Genomic DNA, 15,709 nt, shown 5'->3' with positions numbered 1-15,709 from the left:
TGCTGTAACTGGTTGTTCTCATACCGCTACTTGCAAGAGGTGGCAGCCCTCATGGGAAGCTGCCCACCAATTATGAGAGATACTCCACAAATCCTGGTGCAGCACAAGGCTAGCAATTTTGTGTAGCATTGATCACCCTTCCAACGTGAACGCAGCTCTACCTTCTACAAACTCCCCTCCAGCAGGGCCTAGGCTTGTGACAATCGGGAGTGGCCAGGAGTCTCCAGCCTGCCCCAAAAATCTCTCATTATTCTGGAGTATTTGACTGGCAGCACTGTGGATTCAGGCCCTCTCCCTCCTCCACCCCTCCAACTATAAAAGCCCGTTGTGGCCTACATTCAGCTGTCGGATATCACATTCTCATGGCTCGGCAAAGAGGAAACCAAGCAGTTTGGCACAAATGGCTTTTCTGTGTTCGGCCTGTTCCAGCCTGGGTCCTTTTGGCTTCTCCTGAAGCACATGGAAGTGCTCAAAACTTCAATGATTTAATCTTGCCTTGAAATGTAAATTGTCAGACCCAAGGAAATGAAAGCAAGTGAATGCATGGCCATCGATGTGGGGACATCGGGCAGGCAGGAGATGCTGTGCTCATGTCTTGCCTTCCAGCCTTAGGAGGGGGCATCAGGACCCTTTCTCAAGCATTGTGTCCCTTGCTGAAGCATTGCCATTGTCTCCATTATTTTGTTTCAGTGCCTGAATGTAGCTTTTCCTGATTTGGGGTGCTCTAGTGCTCAGCCAAACCTCAAGCATCCCTGGGTGCTCGGTATGCTCCTGGTTTGGTTTCTGTTCTGCAAGGGCAGCGCCATGATGCTGGATGCTTAGATTTTGCGCCCGTGGCAGAGAGACACACAGGCAGAGAGGATTTTGCAGTGTGTAAGGCAGTAGATGTGCCTCCCTTGCCACCCTCTAACGCAAGGCAGGAGGTGTGGTAGCAAAGGGAGCACCCCATGCATGCATGTTGGGAGCCAAATAATCCTGGTTATGTTATAAGCATGGTTTTGAGAAATAAAAACACATTAATATTCTGTTCTCTCAAGGCATTATCCTACTGTTTACCATTAGACACAATCCTTTTGCCTTAAATTGCATCTTTGATTAAAGCAGCAATGAGAGAAACCAGCGCTAATAACAAAATGTATTCTGCTTTAAATCACTAAAGTGAAAACATCAATAAGCTGTAACCATCAGTGCCGCCATGAAAATGAAGGCAACCACCATGGGAAACAGCAAGGATGAAATCCACTTTGCCAGCATAAAAGCCAAGTAATTAGGTCTTATGTGGGTGGAACTTATAATGAGGTGCAGGAAGGGGGAAAATGAATTTCAGTCCAAGCCTCCCTCCCTGCCTCCTTCCTCCCCCCCCCCCCCCCCAACCAGAGCTGCAAATCCAAGTTTGGGGGTCAGTGGTAGGGTCGGCAGCCCTGTTCCTCAGGACCACGGGGCGTGCAGAGCGGCATCCACATCTCCACCTGCGCCCATCACCTGACCCCTGTGGGACCGCTCCGCAGCCCTGCCCCACGCACCATCATTTGTGTACCCAGAGGAGCAACTTAAATTTCACTGTGGGGGGGGGTGTCTATGCTTCAGGACTGGCGTTTCACTTCGAGCAAGCTCGAGCTGGCACGTTGTATCTGCTCAGGAAATTGAATTTAGAAATTAGGAAAAGGAGTCGTATCTGGTTATCGGGGATTAATCGGAGTTTGTGGACAGGGATGTAAAATTAATTTATCTACAGCGAGTTATTTGAATCAAAGCCCTGTGCTCCTCTGCAGCTGTCCATCCCTCAAGGAGCTCTATTACTGCAGCAGCACTGCTCTCGACCGCTTGCCACGGATCCTCCGTACCCAGCCCTTCCCACGGACTTTTAAGATGGGCATAGCCTTTCAGTCACTTAGCGCCGCAGTCACCGTCCGGCTCACCTAAGACAGGAGCGCTCCCAAGAGCTTTCTACCTGGTCCTAGAGCAGGAGAAATTATTCATAACTTTCCCTTCCATGCTTTAAAGTGCAAATAAAGCAGACAACTTCAGTGCTGGGTTTTCTAACGTTCCTTGACATCTGTGCAGCAGATCAAGGTGCCTGTCTGTCTTTGTGCCTGTGACACCAGTCGGAAGTCTCCAAAAAGGACTTTTCCTTAATTTCTCAACCGCTGTCATTTTGCCTTGTCTTAAGGATGCTTTGCCACGCTAAGACCAAGGCTGGCTGCCGAGCTGGCTGTATTTCTGCCTCCCAACAGCGCTTGTGGGCTGCGGTCTCAGGGTCTGGCCATCAGGATGTGGTTGGCTGGCAAGCTGAGGTTGAGTTTCAGGGATGTTTGCAGCTCAGATTTACCCCAAAGCTTGTGACAGGCTGTCATCTGGTTTGATGCCTTTTCCTCTGCTTCTTTCCCCTGGTTATGTTGCTAGAAAGAGCTCTGGGTTTCCCCAGGGTCACACTCTAGTTTCCCTGGGGTCACACTCTAGTTAGTGGACGGTTACGATGCCCTCCAAAATGTTCTGGTTATTATGTGGAATACACAGCAGGCAGCTGCCAGGGAATGGCAAAAGTAAGGCAGGGGAGAAGCCCGTGTTTCTGTCAGGGCAGGCAGCTGGCGGGGGAATGGTGTGGCCCACGGGGGGTCGACCAGCCCAGGCCCCAGCAGGGAATGGGGACAGCGGTTACGCCGGCACAAGGCCCGAGCTCCGGCGCTCTGCCCTGGATCTCATCCCCAGAGCGAGGCCGGAGGGTAGCAGTTAGGCCCGGCGCTGCGGGCACTGGCCCGGGAAGTGCCGTTCCCCGTCGATGTGGGCAATGTTCCCACACGGACAGCATGAAACCAGCTTTAGCGGGGGGTCACACAGCCCAGCCCGGGGTCTGCCCCGGACAGTGTGCAGGGCAAGGAGCGCCCGGCGCCCCCTTCCGCCCCGTCCCCGCTCGGAGCCTCAGCGCTCGCCTTTCTTTGTCCCACTTAGTAACTGGGGCTCCCAGCCAATCGCCATCGAGCCGGCCGGCTTCGCTGCCGGTTGATTGGGTGGGCTGCCCGGAGACCTCTGCCAATCGCGGTGCTCGCTGCTCCCTCAGACAAAGACAGCAGCTCTGGCAACTGGGCTCGACTCCCCCCGCCCCCCGCGTGTGCTCCACGGCAGCGGCCCCTTGGCGACAGACCAGCTGAGGGACCTACCACCTCCCCCGCGTCCCTCGGAACGGGGGTCTCGCTAGGAAGAGTCAGCGAGGGAGGCGGTCGCGGTGGCGAAAGCGAGCCGGATAAAAAGAGAAGTGAGGAAATAGATTCTGGGCTTGTGCCCGGCTTTCTTTATGGGCGTGTCTCGCCGCGTGAAGAGGAGCGGTTTTCCCTTCTTTCTTTTTTTTTTTTTTCTTTTCTTTTTTTGCCCACCCCTCTCCTCTGCCTGGTGGAAGCGCCCGCTCATACCGCCCCCTCCCCTTTCACCGTCCTCCTCGAAGGGGTTAAAAAGCCGGCGCGAAGCCCCGCCCCCCAGGGCCCCCCCGCGCCGCGCCGGCTGGGGGCGTGGCCACGTGCTCGTCAAGAGGCGGTTGGCGACGGTTGGGCCGCTCAGAGCCTCTTAAAATGAAACCGAGCGGGGCCGGGCGTGCTGCGGAGAGCCCGGGGCTGCGACCTGACAGAGCCGCCCGCTGCCGCCTGCGCCGCGCGGGACCGCCAGCCGAGCGCCGCGGGCCACGACGCCGCGGGCTGCCCGCCCGACGCTGAACCGAGCCCGAGCCGGCGGGCCCGCCCCGCTGTGGGCTCCGCGCCCGCCGTTATTGTTGCCCGCTGCCCTCTCCTTTCTCCTCCGCCGACGGAAAGAATTCATCCAGAGCCCGAATTCTTCCCCCCTTTTTCTTTATCCGTTTCTTCTCGCCCTCCTTCCCCTTTTGTCTGGGGGTTTTCCTTTTGCTTTCAGCCCGGTGTTTTGCGAAATAACCCCGAAAATGGCGATTTTTTAGGGAGAATTGAGGAAAGTGGCTTCTCTGTGGAAAGGTGTCTTTTCAAACAAAAAGAAGCGCTCCGTATATATGTATTTATATAGCTATATAAAATATCTAACTACCTACCAATCTCGGTGCCTGCAGGGCAGCTGCTGAGGCGGCTTGTGTAAAGAGGGGGTTTCTAATTAAGTTTTAATTTTTCGATTTTTTTTTTAAATCTTCTTTTTTGCCCCACCTCCCCCCCTGCCCCCCCAGAAGTGATATTTTAGAGCGAGGTGGATTCTTCTCGCCTCTTGCCTACCCCTCCTTTCCCCCCCCCCGCCCGTCCCCCCTCCTTTTTTTTTCATTCTCCATTAAAAGCCGAGAAAGCCAACCTCTTATTTATAAACCTGCCGAGACTTGACTGTCGCGATGTACAACACGGTGTGGGATATGGACCGCGATGACACGGACTGGAGGGAAGTGATGATGCCCTATTCCACTGAGCTGATATTTTACATTGAGATGGACCCTCCAGGTAGGGAGCTGAAGCCCGCACCCCCTGGCAGCGGGTCGGTTGTCCTTTCATTCTGCCGCCTTCCCCGTGCCCGTCTTCTCTCTCTTCCTTGCAGACTTTTCCCGTTTGGAAAACCAGGGAGAAATCTGCAGAGGGAAAACTGGGAGGGGGGGGTGGGGGTCTGTAACAAAAAAAATCTGCTGTTAAACTTCACTTAAACTTTCCAGGGACTTGGAACCTGCTGTCTCCTGGGCAAAAGTATTTTAATACTGTCTGTGGGGTTGGGGTTGGGGGGGGCGCGGTTCTTCTTTTTCTTTTGGGGTGGGGGGGATAGAGGGAGGGGGTGTGGAAATAACTGCGATTTATGGTGCCTTTCAGGTGGTGGAAGGAGGCAGGAGAGTTTCTAGCTGCCCTTCTCACAAGTCTCCTTCTTTTTAAGCTTTTATTGAAAACCGTATATTTTGGCTGTATTCATTTCTAGAGGAGCGTTTTTATTAGCCTCTTCACCTGTGTGCCTTTATGTGCCTGTAACACTTTGATGGTTGTGATTTACCTACATCCATTCAGTTCCAGTTTAATCGCTTTCACAGTCTAAGACCCTTTTCTCTGGAGCTCTCTTCCAGCATTGACAGATGAGGTGTGTTGTCGCTGAGTTTCAGTGCTGGGGGTATAATACTCGGGAACAGGCTGGATTCCATCCCTGGAGACACTGTTACTTTGATAACACTTAATAACGTTGTTCAAAAGGGCTTGATGCAACTTTTCTTTTTCCCCCGTGGAACGCTAGTGCTGAAAATAGGGAAACGTTTTTTCCCTCGCTTGCATGAAGTTTTTAGATTGGACAGAAAGTTTCTTTTGTGCCTGAAGAGTGCAGGAAGGCTTGCAAGGAGAAGAGGTTGAGCCCTCCTTTGGTACTAAATTAAAGTAAGCTTAAATGGGTGCTGGGGAAACTGTATCTATATCTATAAGAGTCTAACAAGCTAAGATCAAGTGTGGTAATTGACGGGCTTTTATGTTCTCAGGTCTCTGATCTGTGTAGCCAGAAGTTACAGTAAAATATGCATCAAAAATCAGCCTGCAGAGAAACTGATAGCAAATAAGTGCTTGAGTGTTGAGTTGAATGCAGCATGTACTGTTAGGACTTCCAAAACGCGCTTCTCGGTCTGTGCTTGAATCATGGCTTGTCTGTCACGAGTGTAGTGTAGTCTCTTTGTTTCAGTGCAGTGAGTTTTGTTTGGTGGGTGTTGGGGTTTTTTTCCCCTCTCTTTCTGTATATAGTACTTTAAAAGAGGAGGAGGTGATCATCTTGAGATTTTTTTGGATCTCCAGGACCTTATGCTTGGACTTCCCTTGGTAACTCTGATGCTTTAAAAATTGGACAGATCTCTCAGGATGCACGATGCTGGCCACTCGCTACTCATCAAATCCTTGCAGAGCTGACACTACCTATTTTTAGATGCTACTCCTGAAAGCCTAAGTTCAGTCAAATCTGCTTGCTTTTGCTAGCTTTCAAAGGGTATCCTTCTTGTAAATATTTTTTTTTGAGTTTAACTATTCATGAGGTTAGTATTTGTGCTTGCTTCTATCAAGTGACTAAAAACTGGAGTTCCATTGTAGATGACTTAAAACAGCTGGTGTGGGGGGTTTCATTGAGTATAAAAAAGAAAGACCCTTGAATGGCTTAGTTTGAGGAGGCTGCTAGCAGGAGCTGGCCTAATTGACCTGGTCAGAAAATAACTCTCCAATATTTCTGCAGGAATTTGGCCGTGGAGCCCTGTGAAGTTTACATTTGAGAAACAGTGTTTCTGTCACTAAGGATGCCTGTATTTCCATAATCGAAGCCCTCTTGCCGGGGGTTGAGGCTTTACATGGTCCAGACACCAGTCAGCAAAATTACTTAATGTTGTGTGATGATCCCTGAAGTGTTCAGTAACTTTGTCTTTTGTCTTTTTAAACTAGAGAGGCCAGAGCTGGAAGGGGTGCATGGGATGATTCCCCACGTGCATGTCCTGATTTCACAGAATGCTAACTTTTAAATCACAGGGGGAAGGAGAGGAAAGGCTGATGGAGGTGGTCTGCTTTTTTTCTTGTCCAGAGGTGGGGTGGGGAGGAAAAGCATTTTCTGATCTGGGAATGATAGGTCATCCCTAAGGGGACTGTGGAGGTATTTATTTGGAAGGCTTAAGCATGCCTTGGGATACAGGCGCTGCGTTTGCACCCGCTAACAAACAGAACTCCACTTGGCCTGCTTCCAACAAAAATTTGTGAAGGTTTTCAGTAGAGCATTCCCCCACACAGTGACTGGAGTTCCTGAGCAGCTGAATGGTGGCAATATGTTTTCTCAGCAGCACACGGGCTAACAATACACGCGAGTGTCCCTGCTGCCAAAGGAGGCAGCGCAGTCTTTTGTTCGCAGAACTTGCATGGAGAGATCCCTGGCCGGCCTTTATGCTGCAGGACTGGGCACCGACTGATACTGGGAGCCAAGTGTCTCAAATCACGCATGACTGCTCGCGATTACATTTTAGTGCGTCTAAACTTCAGGCAGAAGACAAAAGCAAGGTGAACATAATGTGCAGTGTCACCCATAACCTCCAAGTCAAGGGTAGGGATACTGTTTCTTGTTAAGGGCCAGTGGGCCTTTAATTTATCTTGGCAGGCTGTCTCAATACCCACCTTAGCGTTGCCCAATAATAATGCAGAAATAAAATCCTGTCATGGCAGGCAGCCTGCAGCACAGCCATAGCTTCTGTCAGGCCTCAGTGCACCTGCACCAGCTTATCAGTGTGCTTGTGTTTTCTGTCGAGGGCTGTAGGTGTAAATGGATGCTCAGAGCAGGTCCTAGAGCCTTGCAGCCAGAAGACTTGCTCAAGTTCCAAAAAAGCTGATGGCCTCTCTCACGCAGGAGTTTTTCAACTCCACCAGAAGCAGAACAAGGGATTGCTAGCTTTCTGCTAGCTTTTAGTCCATCCCAAATGTGGGAGTGGGACAGTTTCCGTAAACAGAGCAGCAGAACTAGGGCTTCAGCTCTGCCAGCCTTGAACAGCATGCCTTAGAGCAGTGTGCAACTAATACAGGAGCAGCAGTGGTGACAACCAGCAGGTAGATTCCTCTTACCTAATGTGCTTTCCTTCTGCTTGCCTGCCTTTTGGCATCATGAAGTGTACATTGGCATAGTGTAGGATCTAGGTGCAACTAAATAAATTCCAGTGCCTAAAGACAAAACTGGAGCCATCCTTTGCCTATAGCTAATGTAGTAGCTTCTAAACATCCTAATGAGGATTAATTTAGGGTGTTATGGCTAGAGCCACATCATATATGCTGGTTCCGGCATTAGGAAGCTGGCTGTCAGGGGTTGACTTGCATGTTTGTTCCTGTTGTGGGTAGTGCTGTCTGAAAAGACAAGGAAACAGGTTTCTGGATTGAATTTAGTTTTGATGACCTTTGTGCAGGTCTGAAAAAAAAAAAGTTGTTACTGCCCTAAGTTAAATTTTTGAACAGAGGGTGCTGAATTGAACAGCAAAAGTTACCAGAGCACCTGAAGTACGGCTGCCTATGCGCTAGCTTTTGGTAAGCAGGAGTAAGTAATGTCTTTTCCTCTCTAGATCTGGGATATATTATCAGTTGTGTTGATGATAAAGTGTGTAATCACTGAATACATTTTGTCACAGTTGGATGAAAATCAGTAAGAGTGTTCCACTGGGATTTCAGACACAGATGTCAGCCAAGATATTTGGCTCAACTACAAATTGGAGGTTAGTTTCATGTGTGTGTTATGAAGAAAACCACAAGTTTGAAGTAGATTTACTAGTGCAGCATGGGCTCTGTCTAGTTACACTACACCTATTCTATGAACAGAATAGGTGTTTGTCCTAAAGGTAAATGCAAACTACCCTTTTTAAGCCTTTTAGGCCTGGGTAAGACCAGCTGCATTTATACTTTGACCCAGCTGTCTTCCCTGCAACATGTGCTGTGACTGACTTTAACAGTGCCATTGCTAGAAATTATTTTACTAATGGAGAGGGGCAGCAGTGGTCTATAGGCTACTTAATTTAATCTACTTTGCAAAAGCTGCACTGCCATTGTATGAATGAGGCAGGTACTGGAGGGGGAAAGCGTATTTGTTCATTATAGTTTGTGTTCTTCTAGTATATAATTTGACAGCCCTTGTTTGAGAGGAGTGATACTCAAGTTGCAATTTGGAAAACAGGGTTCTGCTCTCAAGGGCAATGTTTACTTGTGCCAGTCATGGTGCATCGTTATCAGGGTCAAGAGTGGAAACTGAATGGGACTTCTCAGTTGGGGTTTGTGGTGTGCTGTAGCCAGATGTGGGTGAACGCTGCATGTCTATGCCAGAGTAGTTTTCCAGTGGGTGAACAGTTGCAAATGTTAATGGTATTGTCAGTGATGTCCTTCAGCTTATCTGAGCTGACTCAAGAAGCTTACCAAAGAAAGGTTGTGGTCTTACACATCTCTTAAAACAAACATGAAAAACCCGTAACAAACAAAAAGGAAAAGAAAGGCAAACAAAAGCCCCCAAACTCCAGCTGTACTAATGTATACATGCAATCAAGACAGGAGCGCTGTGGCACCATCTTCATTGCAAGTTTGTCTTGCTGAAAGTCAGGTTTCAACAACAAAGCAGACATTGGGAGTTGAGTGTTTCCTTGTTACAGAAGGGAAGCTTCTGCAGACAGGTTCTGGATGGAGCAGGGAGTAAATAAGGCTCAGTCACTTGTATCTGCATACCCTGGAGAATGGTTTGGAGTCTCAGCTCCTGTGAGGCTAGTGATGTGAAATGATTGTGTGCTGCTCTTGCTACACCTAGATTTCTCTGCTGCCCCTCAGCTTAGTGCTTGCTGTAACAATCTTATTTGATTGCATTTTCAGGCTTGCTTTTGCATTCCTCGCGTTTGGTTTTCCTTTTGATGGCTCTAACTGTTAACAAATATCACTCATCAGCTTTCAATTAAACACATGAGCACCCAAAAAAATCATCATTAGTATAAAGTGCAACAATGCTTTGCTGGAGTTGGGAGAACCTGCTTTGAAAGCTGGGCATTTATGTGTATGAGGCTTTCAGACAATGTAGACCTCGTTGAGGAGGGAAGGCTTACCGGAGGGAATTGTTCAGTTCTGTAAAGCTGTAGGTTTATGCAAACTAAAACATGGGAGACCATTCTGAGAAGAAACCAAGCCCTTCACCACATAATTGAAGGCAAAACCAGCAAATGTTATTTTTGCAGTTGTTGTTCTGAACTGTTTTATGCATTTCATGATGCCTGTACCAAAACGGATTTAGTCCCTACCTTGGTTCCTTCTACCTCAGCTGTTTAAAAGGAGAAGACTCCTCTTGGAGTTTCCTTTGGGAAAGACTGGTTTCTCAAGAAGCAGAGTTCACTTCTGTCTCTGACATTGCCTGCATGGTATCTTATTACAGAATGAAGCTATTTGGGCTTATCTTTGCTCTACAGCTTGGGAAAACAGAGGCATAGCTGGTTATACACATCTGCGCCCAGTACTAAAAGCAGTTGGGTGCCTTACATCATCTCATGTTGGTTGTTTAATGAGTCATTTTTTGGGCAGAGTACTAGAGAACACTGGAAATGGCAGCATAAAGAGCACTTTTATCAGCATTCTGTATGTTTTAAAGCTTAGGCTTTATTATTGTTAAAAAGGCTGTTAACTGTGTTGAAACAGGTTGCTGTAAATCTTGGCCCCATTAAAGCAAGAGGTGTGTTCTAGCTGGGTTTTTGGAAAGTCCTTTTTGTAAAGTAGGTTGCTGAGTAATGCTTAAAGAACAGTCTCTGCTCATGTTCTAAATGCCCCTATGGAAATGAGTCAGATTTTTCTTTCTTCTGCTGCTTTTTGTCTCATTTCTTATGACAGGTCAAAAACTGCACAATAGCTAAGTAAGCAAGAATCCACTTCTTGACAAATCTAAACTACAAGTATAGGAGCTGGTGCTGGCTCCCCAACACTGTGAATGGATGCTACCTCTTCAGAAGATACTGACCTTCATCTTTGCTGTGTCCTCTACTCAACAAAGATTTTGCAGTGTTTCAGTTAATATATTCCAGTACCTTAAGTTCTTCTGAAGAAAAGTGGCTGCATAGAGGGGAATTTTAGAAGAATTCATACAGTTCACTTCTAGTGCTCTTTGAAAATGGAGATGAAATACTTTTAACTGCTTCAACCTGTGACTGCTTCCAACATTTGCCTGACTGGACTGGCAAAATCTTATTTTAATGATGCTTCTTAGGAATGTTACTTCATCTGATATCAGATATCCCTGAAGCTGCTGCATGGCTGTTTAGGAAAGGCTTGGAAAATGTCAGGTTTCTCAACACAGAAGTTTTGGGGTTTGAACAAACCAAAAAGAGTCAGCCTGTGTCCCCTTCATCTTGTTTGTTCTTTCACTGCTGAATAACTTGAGTTTTGGGCTGAGGACACATTGGGACTCCTGTACTTTAGTTCAGTTTTTGCCTTTCAAACATCAACTCTTCATTTCCTTCTATTAGCTACTGCTTACTATCAATTTCTTTCCTATTCCTTGTGGAGATAATAATCCCCAGAGGCTTACTCAGGGTTCTTACATTCTGTAGCCTTATCCTAAGTTTCAGGCTCTCCAATTCCTAAATTGTGATGCTACAGATGATCATCTTTGCTTCTGGAGGCATTCTTTCCTTCCCTGCATCCCTGCTCTTGAAAAACTCTGAAACCAAAGCTACTGCAGTGGAGCTACTGAAAATTGCTGTGATGAAGGCACATAGCTCACTGTTTGGTGGGTGTATTTTTCTTTGTGGGCAGCAGGCCATACACTTCAACTGCACCAGGAATATGTTTTAGAGGTGAAATGGATGAGCGAATCTCGTTGCCATGCTGTGTGTATGAGTTCTGCTGTCTGTTACAGCCTGAGTTTGTAATTGCAATTAAATTTCCCAGGTTGGCAGTACTCATACTGCATTGCCCTCTGTAGTCATCCTGGGGATACTAAGAGTTTAGATGGTAGGCCCTCTGAGGAACTTGCTCCCAAGTGTCAAATTATAAGTCTTCCAAGTTTGTGGCATCTTCACTCTGATTCATCTCCTGTCTCTAAAAGTAGTCTCTTGAAGGATACAAAGAAGTTTGGATCAATGAGATGAATGCTTAAGATCCTTTGTTTTGAAAGGCACAGTAGAGTCTCATGGGTCAGTTTTGGCAAAGTGAAGGAAGCTAAACTGCTGCTGTGAAATGGATTTCATGATATACTTTGGACATCACTGTGCACTTGAATGAGGAGAGTGAATCCATTTCTTTTGCTATACCTTGATCTCAGCACGAGCAATGGCCGAGCAATCTGAACCTGGTTAGACAACGTCATCCGTACTCTGCTCAGGGCACTGTGTGGAACTGCGTGGGTTAGGACTTCTGCCTTGGTGGAACTTCCTCCAAGCTTCTTGGAAAAGATGCATGACACAAAGTACAGCAGTTCTCCTCTGAGTGCTTTTCAACTTTCAAAATCCTTCTAGAGTGTTGATTTGAGCTGCACCCTTCGATCTTCACTTAGATGGCTCTCTGTTAGCATTTTAGGTAGTGTTGAAATGTTTCTACTTTGGTAAACAGAAAATAGTTTGACATAAGCACAAGGGCAGGTACTGTATGAGGAATAGTGTTGCATACTGCTCTGAGCTAGTGGTCAGCTGAAATGAAATGCTGTGTTATTTACAGCTGTGTTAGTATTATTTCAAGCCAGCTTTTGTGCAGCAAACTTCTCATTAGTGCCAATTATTTTTGTGATTGGGTTCTCCTGTGAGGCTTCTACCTGATGTCTGGATGGGTTGTTAGTCTTTGAAGCATCTGGGGAAAACAGCCTCGGGCTGTTTGTGTTCAAAACTGCTTTTTGTTTGGCTTTGGTGGGTCTCCTGGTCTAGTGTATCACATAGGCCTGACTTCATTCCCCGTCTTCCACAGTGGAAAGTTCTTAGATCTCAATCACTGTGCTAACAGTATATTTTTCCTCACTCTTATCCAAAAGTCTATCTCCATGTGTTGACCACAGTAATTTATTTTTTTATAGCTCTTTGAAGACCCTACCTGTGGAGGGTTGGACAACTTGCTGTGGTATTTCTTTTGTGAAAGCAAATGAGGACCTGCTTTAGTTAATGAGTGAAAAGGACGATCTTCTTACTCCTTATAGTTTACATTTACTCTACTCTTGTAGACCTTTCATTGAATACTGTCAGCATGGTTATTCTTATCAAACATCTTGGATTTTCATGCACAATAAAATGTCTGGTGCAGATTTCCATCCAAAGAGTTGGTAGAATCCTGGGTCTTGCTGGCTAGGGCATAAAACTGTTTCTTCCTGAAGTGACTTGATCATGGGATGCTGGATAGTGACAGTCTGAGTGATGAAACATGGCAAAAGTTCTAAAAGATTGTTATTGTTTTGATAGTCAGCTTGTTAATAGTGTGCTAATTATGCTTGGCAGGTAAAAGAGCACTTGTCCCTTTTATTCTCCTCATGTTAACTTCGGGACAGTCACTTCAGGCCTTTTGGTGAGAGTACCTCTGCTGCTGCTGTTGCTTTGCAGCTGTCACACTATGGTCTGGGTTGAAAGGAAAATTGCTTTGATAGAACAGTGAGAATAATTGGGAAGATGAGGGGTTTTGGCTTTGCAAGCTTCATGCAAAAGCTGAAATGAAGGAGATGCTGTGTTACTTTGTAGTGCAGAAGTCCAAGGTTCCAGGGCCATTCATTTAACGAGTATCTTCCACTGTTTCTGTCTCAGCCAGTAAAGTAACAAGCCATGTGAAGTGCTCCTGAAATGCCCTGAAGAACTCTGAATTTGAGCCAGCCCCATCTTCATGCTGTCATTCATTGTTCTGCAGGTGTCTCATAGTAGATAATCTTTTAACCTGTGCAGTAGCTGTGGATGCTTATGTGGAACAGTATAGCAGAAGTCGGGCAGACTGTAGGAGGCGAAACAGTGATTGGGAGGTGTGGGAGAGGACTGGATAGCTGAGGGGTTTTCAAGCAAAATAGATCTTTATCAAAAAAAGCCAATTAATCAAAACTGAAACATGTCTTAAAGGTGTTGGTTTTTATGAAAGTTCATAGAAACACAAGCAGAGCTATAATGGGAGTGTTTGCATTGGAAGCCTGCCTGGCTGGCTGCCAACTTGTCTGCTGTTTTTTGTAATGAGATATTGAAAGACTTCAATTCTTTGAATATGTTTTGCACTTTGGCATCTTGCCTGCTTTGGGGGAGGAGAGCAAAAATATGAGCATGCCTGAGGTTCTGTGGCCAGCAATAATGTGATCAAGTAGCTTCCTTCTCCGTCCCTTGAGGAGCTCTCGGTGCATGCTAGCTGCCCTTTGAGGAAGGGCAGCTTCGAAGGGCATCGGCGCTCAGTACTTTGCAAGAGGGGTCTTGGCAAGAGAACTGAGGAGCTGAGATGCAGAGCTGCCAAGATAACTTACCTGCCAGTGGTGGGGAATGAGCTGCTGTCAGCAGGTGCACATGACCCTCCTCTTTGTCAGCTGGAAAATCTGCAGAAGTGTGGTGCTGTATTGCTCTGCCTCACACACGTAGCACACAGCTCCCCTGAAATGATTTGCAAAAAGCACATAATGCTTTTTTTTCTCCAATGTCTTGAGGGAATCTTATGCAGCAATGACAAGCACAGCACTGTCAAGGGAGGGAAACATTTTGAGGCTTTGCCTTGAAAGTGTTAAAGGTAACACAGTAGAGAGTAGAATAGAATACAATTAATGAGGCTGGAAAAGACCTTTGAGATCATCGTGTCCAACCCAACACCATCTAATCAACTAAACCATGGCACCAAGCACCCATCCAGTCTCTTCCTAAACACCTCCAGTGATGGTGACTCCACCACCTCCCTGGGCAGCACATTCCAATGGCCAATCTCTCTTTCTGGGAAGAACTTTCTCCTCACCTCTAGCCTAAACTTCTCCTGGTGCAGTTTGAGACTGTGTCCTCTTGTTCTGGTGCTGGTTGCCTGGAAGAAGAGACCAACCCCCACCTGCCTACAACCTCCCTTCAGGTAGTTGTAGACAGCAATAAGGTCTCCTCTGAGCCTCCTCTTCTCCAGGCTAAACAACCCCAGCTCCCTCAGCCTTTCCTCATAGGGCTTGTGCTCCAAACCTCTCCCCAGCTTTGTTGCCCTTCTCTGGACACCTTCCAGCAACTCAACATCTTTCCTAAACTGAGAGGCCCAGAACTGGACACAAGGCTCAAGGTGTGGCCTAACCAGTGCTGAGTACAGGGGCAGAGTGATTTCCCTGCTCCTGCTGGCCACACTATTCCTGATGCAGGCCAGGATGCCATTGGCCTTCTTGGCCACCTGGGCTCTCTGCTGGTTCATGTTCAGCCTACTCTCAACCAGTACCCCCAGGTCCCTTTCTGCCTGGCTGCTCTCCAGCTACTCTGACCCCAGCTTGTAGCACTGCATGGGGTTGTTGTAGTTAAAGACTGAGGGGATTTTTTTTCTTCTATTTAAAAAAATTAAAACTCAAAATACATCAATAACAAAAACCCCACCAACAAACCAGCCTGTGCTTTTAGTTCCAAGTCCTCATCTATACCTCCAAAGGGAAATCTCTCTGTAAGGACTAGGTCATTAAAAAGTTAACATGCAGGCAATCCATGGTTAGGTTTCCATAGTAATGACACTTTCTAGAGCTTTGTATTACAGTTTGTAGGGCATCTACTGCCTGTCAGGCTTTTTGAAGCTGGATAACTATTTTGGAAGTCTTCTGATGAGGTTTTTTTCGCTTGTTCACAATGTGGAGAGAGTGTAGATCGAGGGCACCAGAAGGAAGTGGAGCAAACAAGATCATGGAAGTGCTGAGTGACTTAAAATTGACTTTGAGTAGTTGGTAGCTGTGATTATTTGTAACAATAAGGTAGAGTTAATACTGGGTTTAAAGCCACTGTGCTTTTAAGTACCTCAGCTGCAGCTCTTGGAAAATACTAGAAGATACACATTCTGGAGCCATTCTTAGACTAAGTGGCCTCTGCCTTAAAACTGCACATCATAGTTTAACTGACAGGTTTATCTTGTATGTGAATACTACAGACAGAAGAAACTGGCTACTGGAGTGAGTGCTGTGTGGGATGAAGACCCAAGGGATTCTTCCTTCACCTCTCCTGAATTAGTGATGGTGAAGACCCTCACAGAGTGCTCGGTGGCTCTTGGAACATAGAAACTTGTGAAGTTTCTGATTCCATATCTGACTGGGAAGAGTGCATATGTCGTGGAAGTCATGGTGTACTTGCAAGTTA

At 46.8% G+C, this 15,709-nt stretch overlaps 1 protein-coding gene across 3 annotated transcripts in view; it reads left to right on the top strand.

Moving 5' to 3' along the window:
- The window catches only part of PIK3R3 (phosphoinositide-3-kinase regulatory subunit 3), an 83,957-nt gene that overhangs the window by 45,104 nt on the left and 23,144 nt on the right, over positions 1–15,709 (top strand). The window contains exon 1 of one of the 3 annotated variants that reach the window (XM_068141626.1): positions 3,454–4,439. The exons of the other annotated variants lie outside the window; for them this stretch is intronic. Within the exon in view, the coding sequence (XP_067997727.1) occupies positions 4,334–4,439 (106 nt within the window). The 5' untranslated portion in view covers positions 3,454–4,333. Of the gene's footprint in view, positions 1–3,453; positions 4,440–15,709 lie in introns of those variants that run through there. 3 annotated transcript variants of the gene reach the window in all.

This window comes from Melanerpes formicivorus, unplaced genomic scaffold, assembly GCF_026170545.1.
Source record: "Melanerpes formicivorus ecotype bairdi unplaced genomic scaffold, bMelFor1.0.p_v2 SCAF_7, whole genome shotgun sequence".
Classification (NCBI taxonomy): Eukaryota; Metazoa; Chordata; class Aves; order Piciformes; family Picidae; genus Melanerpes; species Melanerpes formicivorus.
This window is presented reverse-complemented; position numbering and strand designations above follow the sequence as displayed.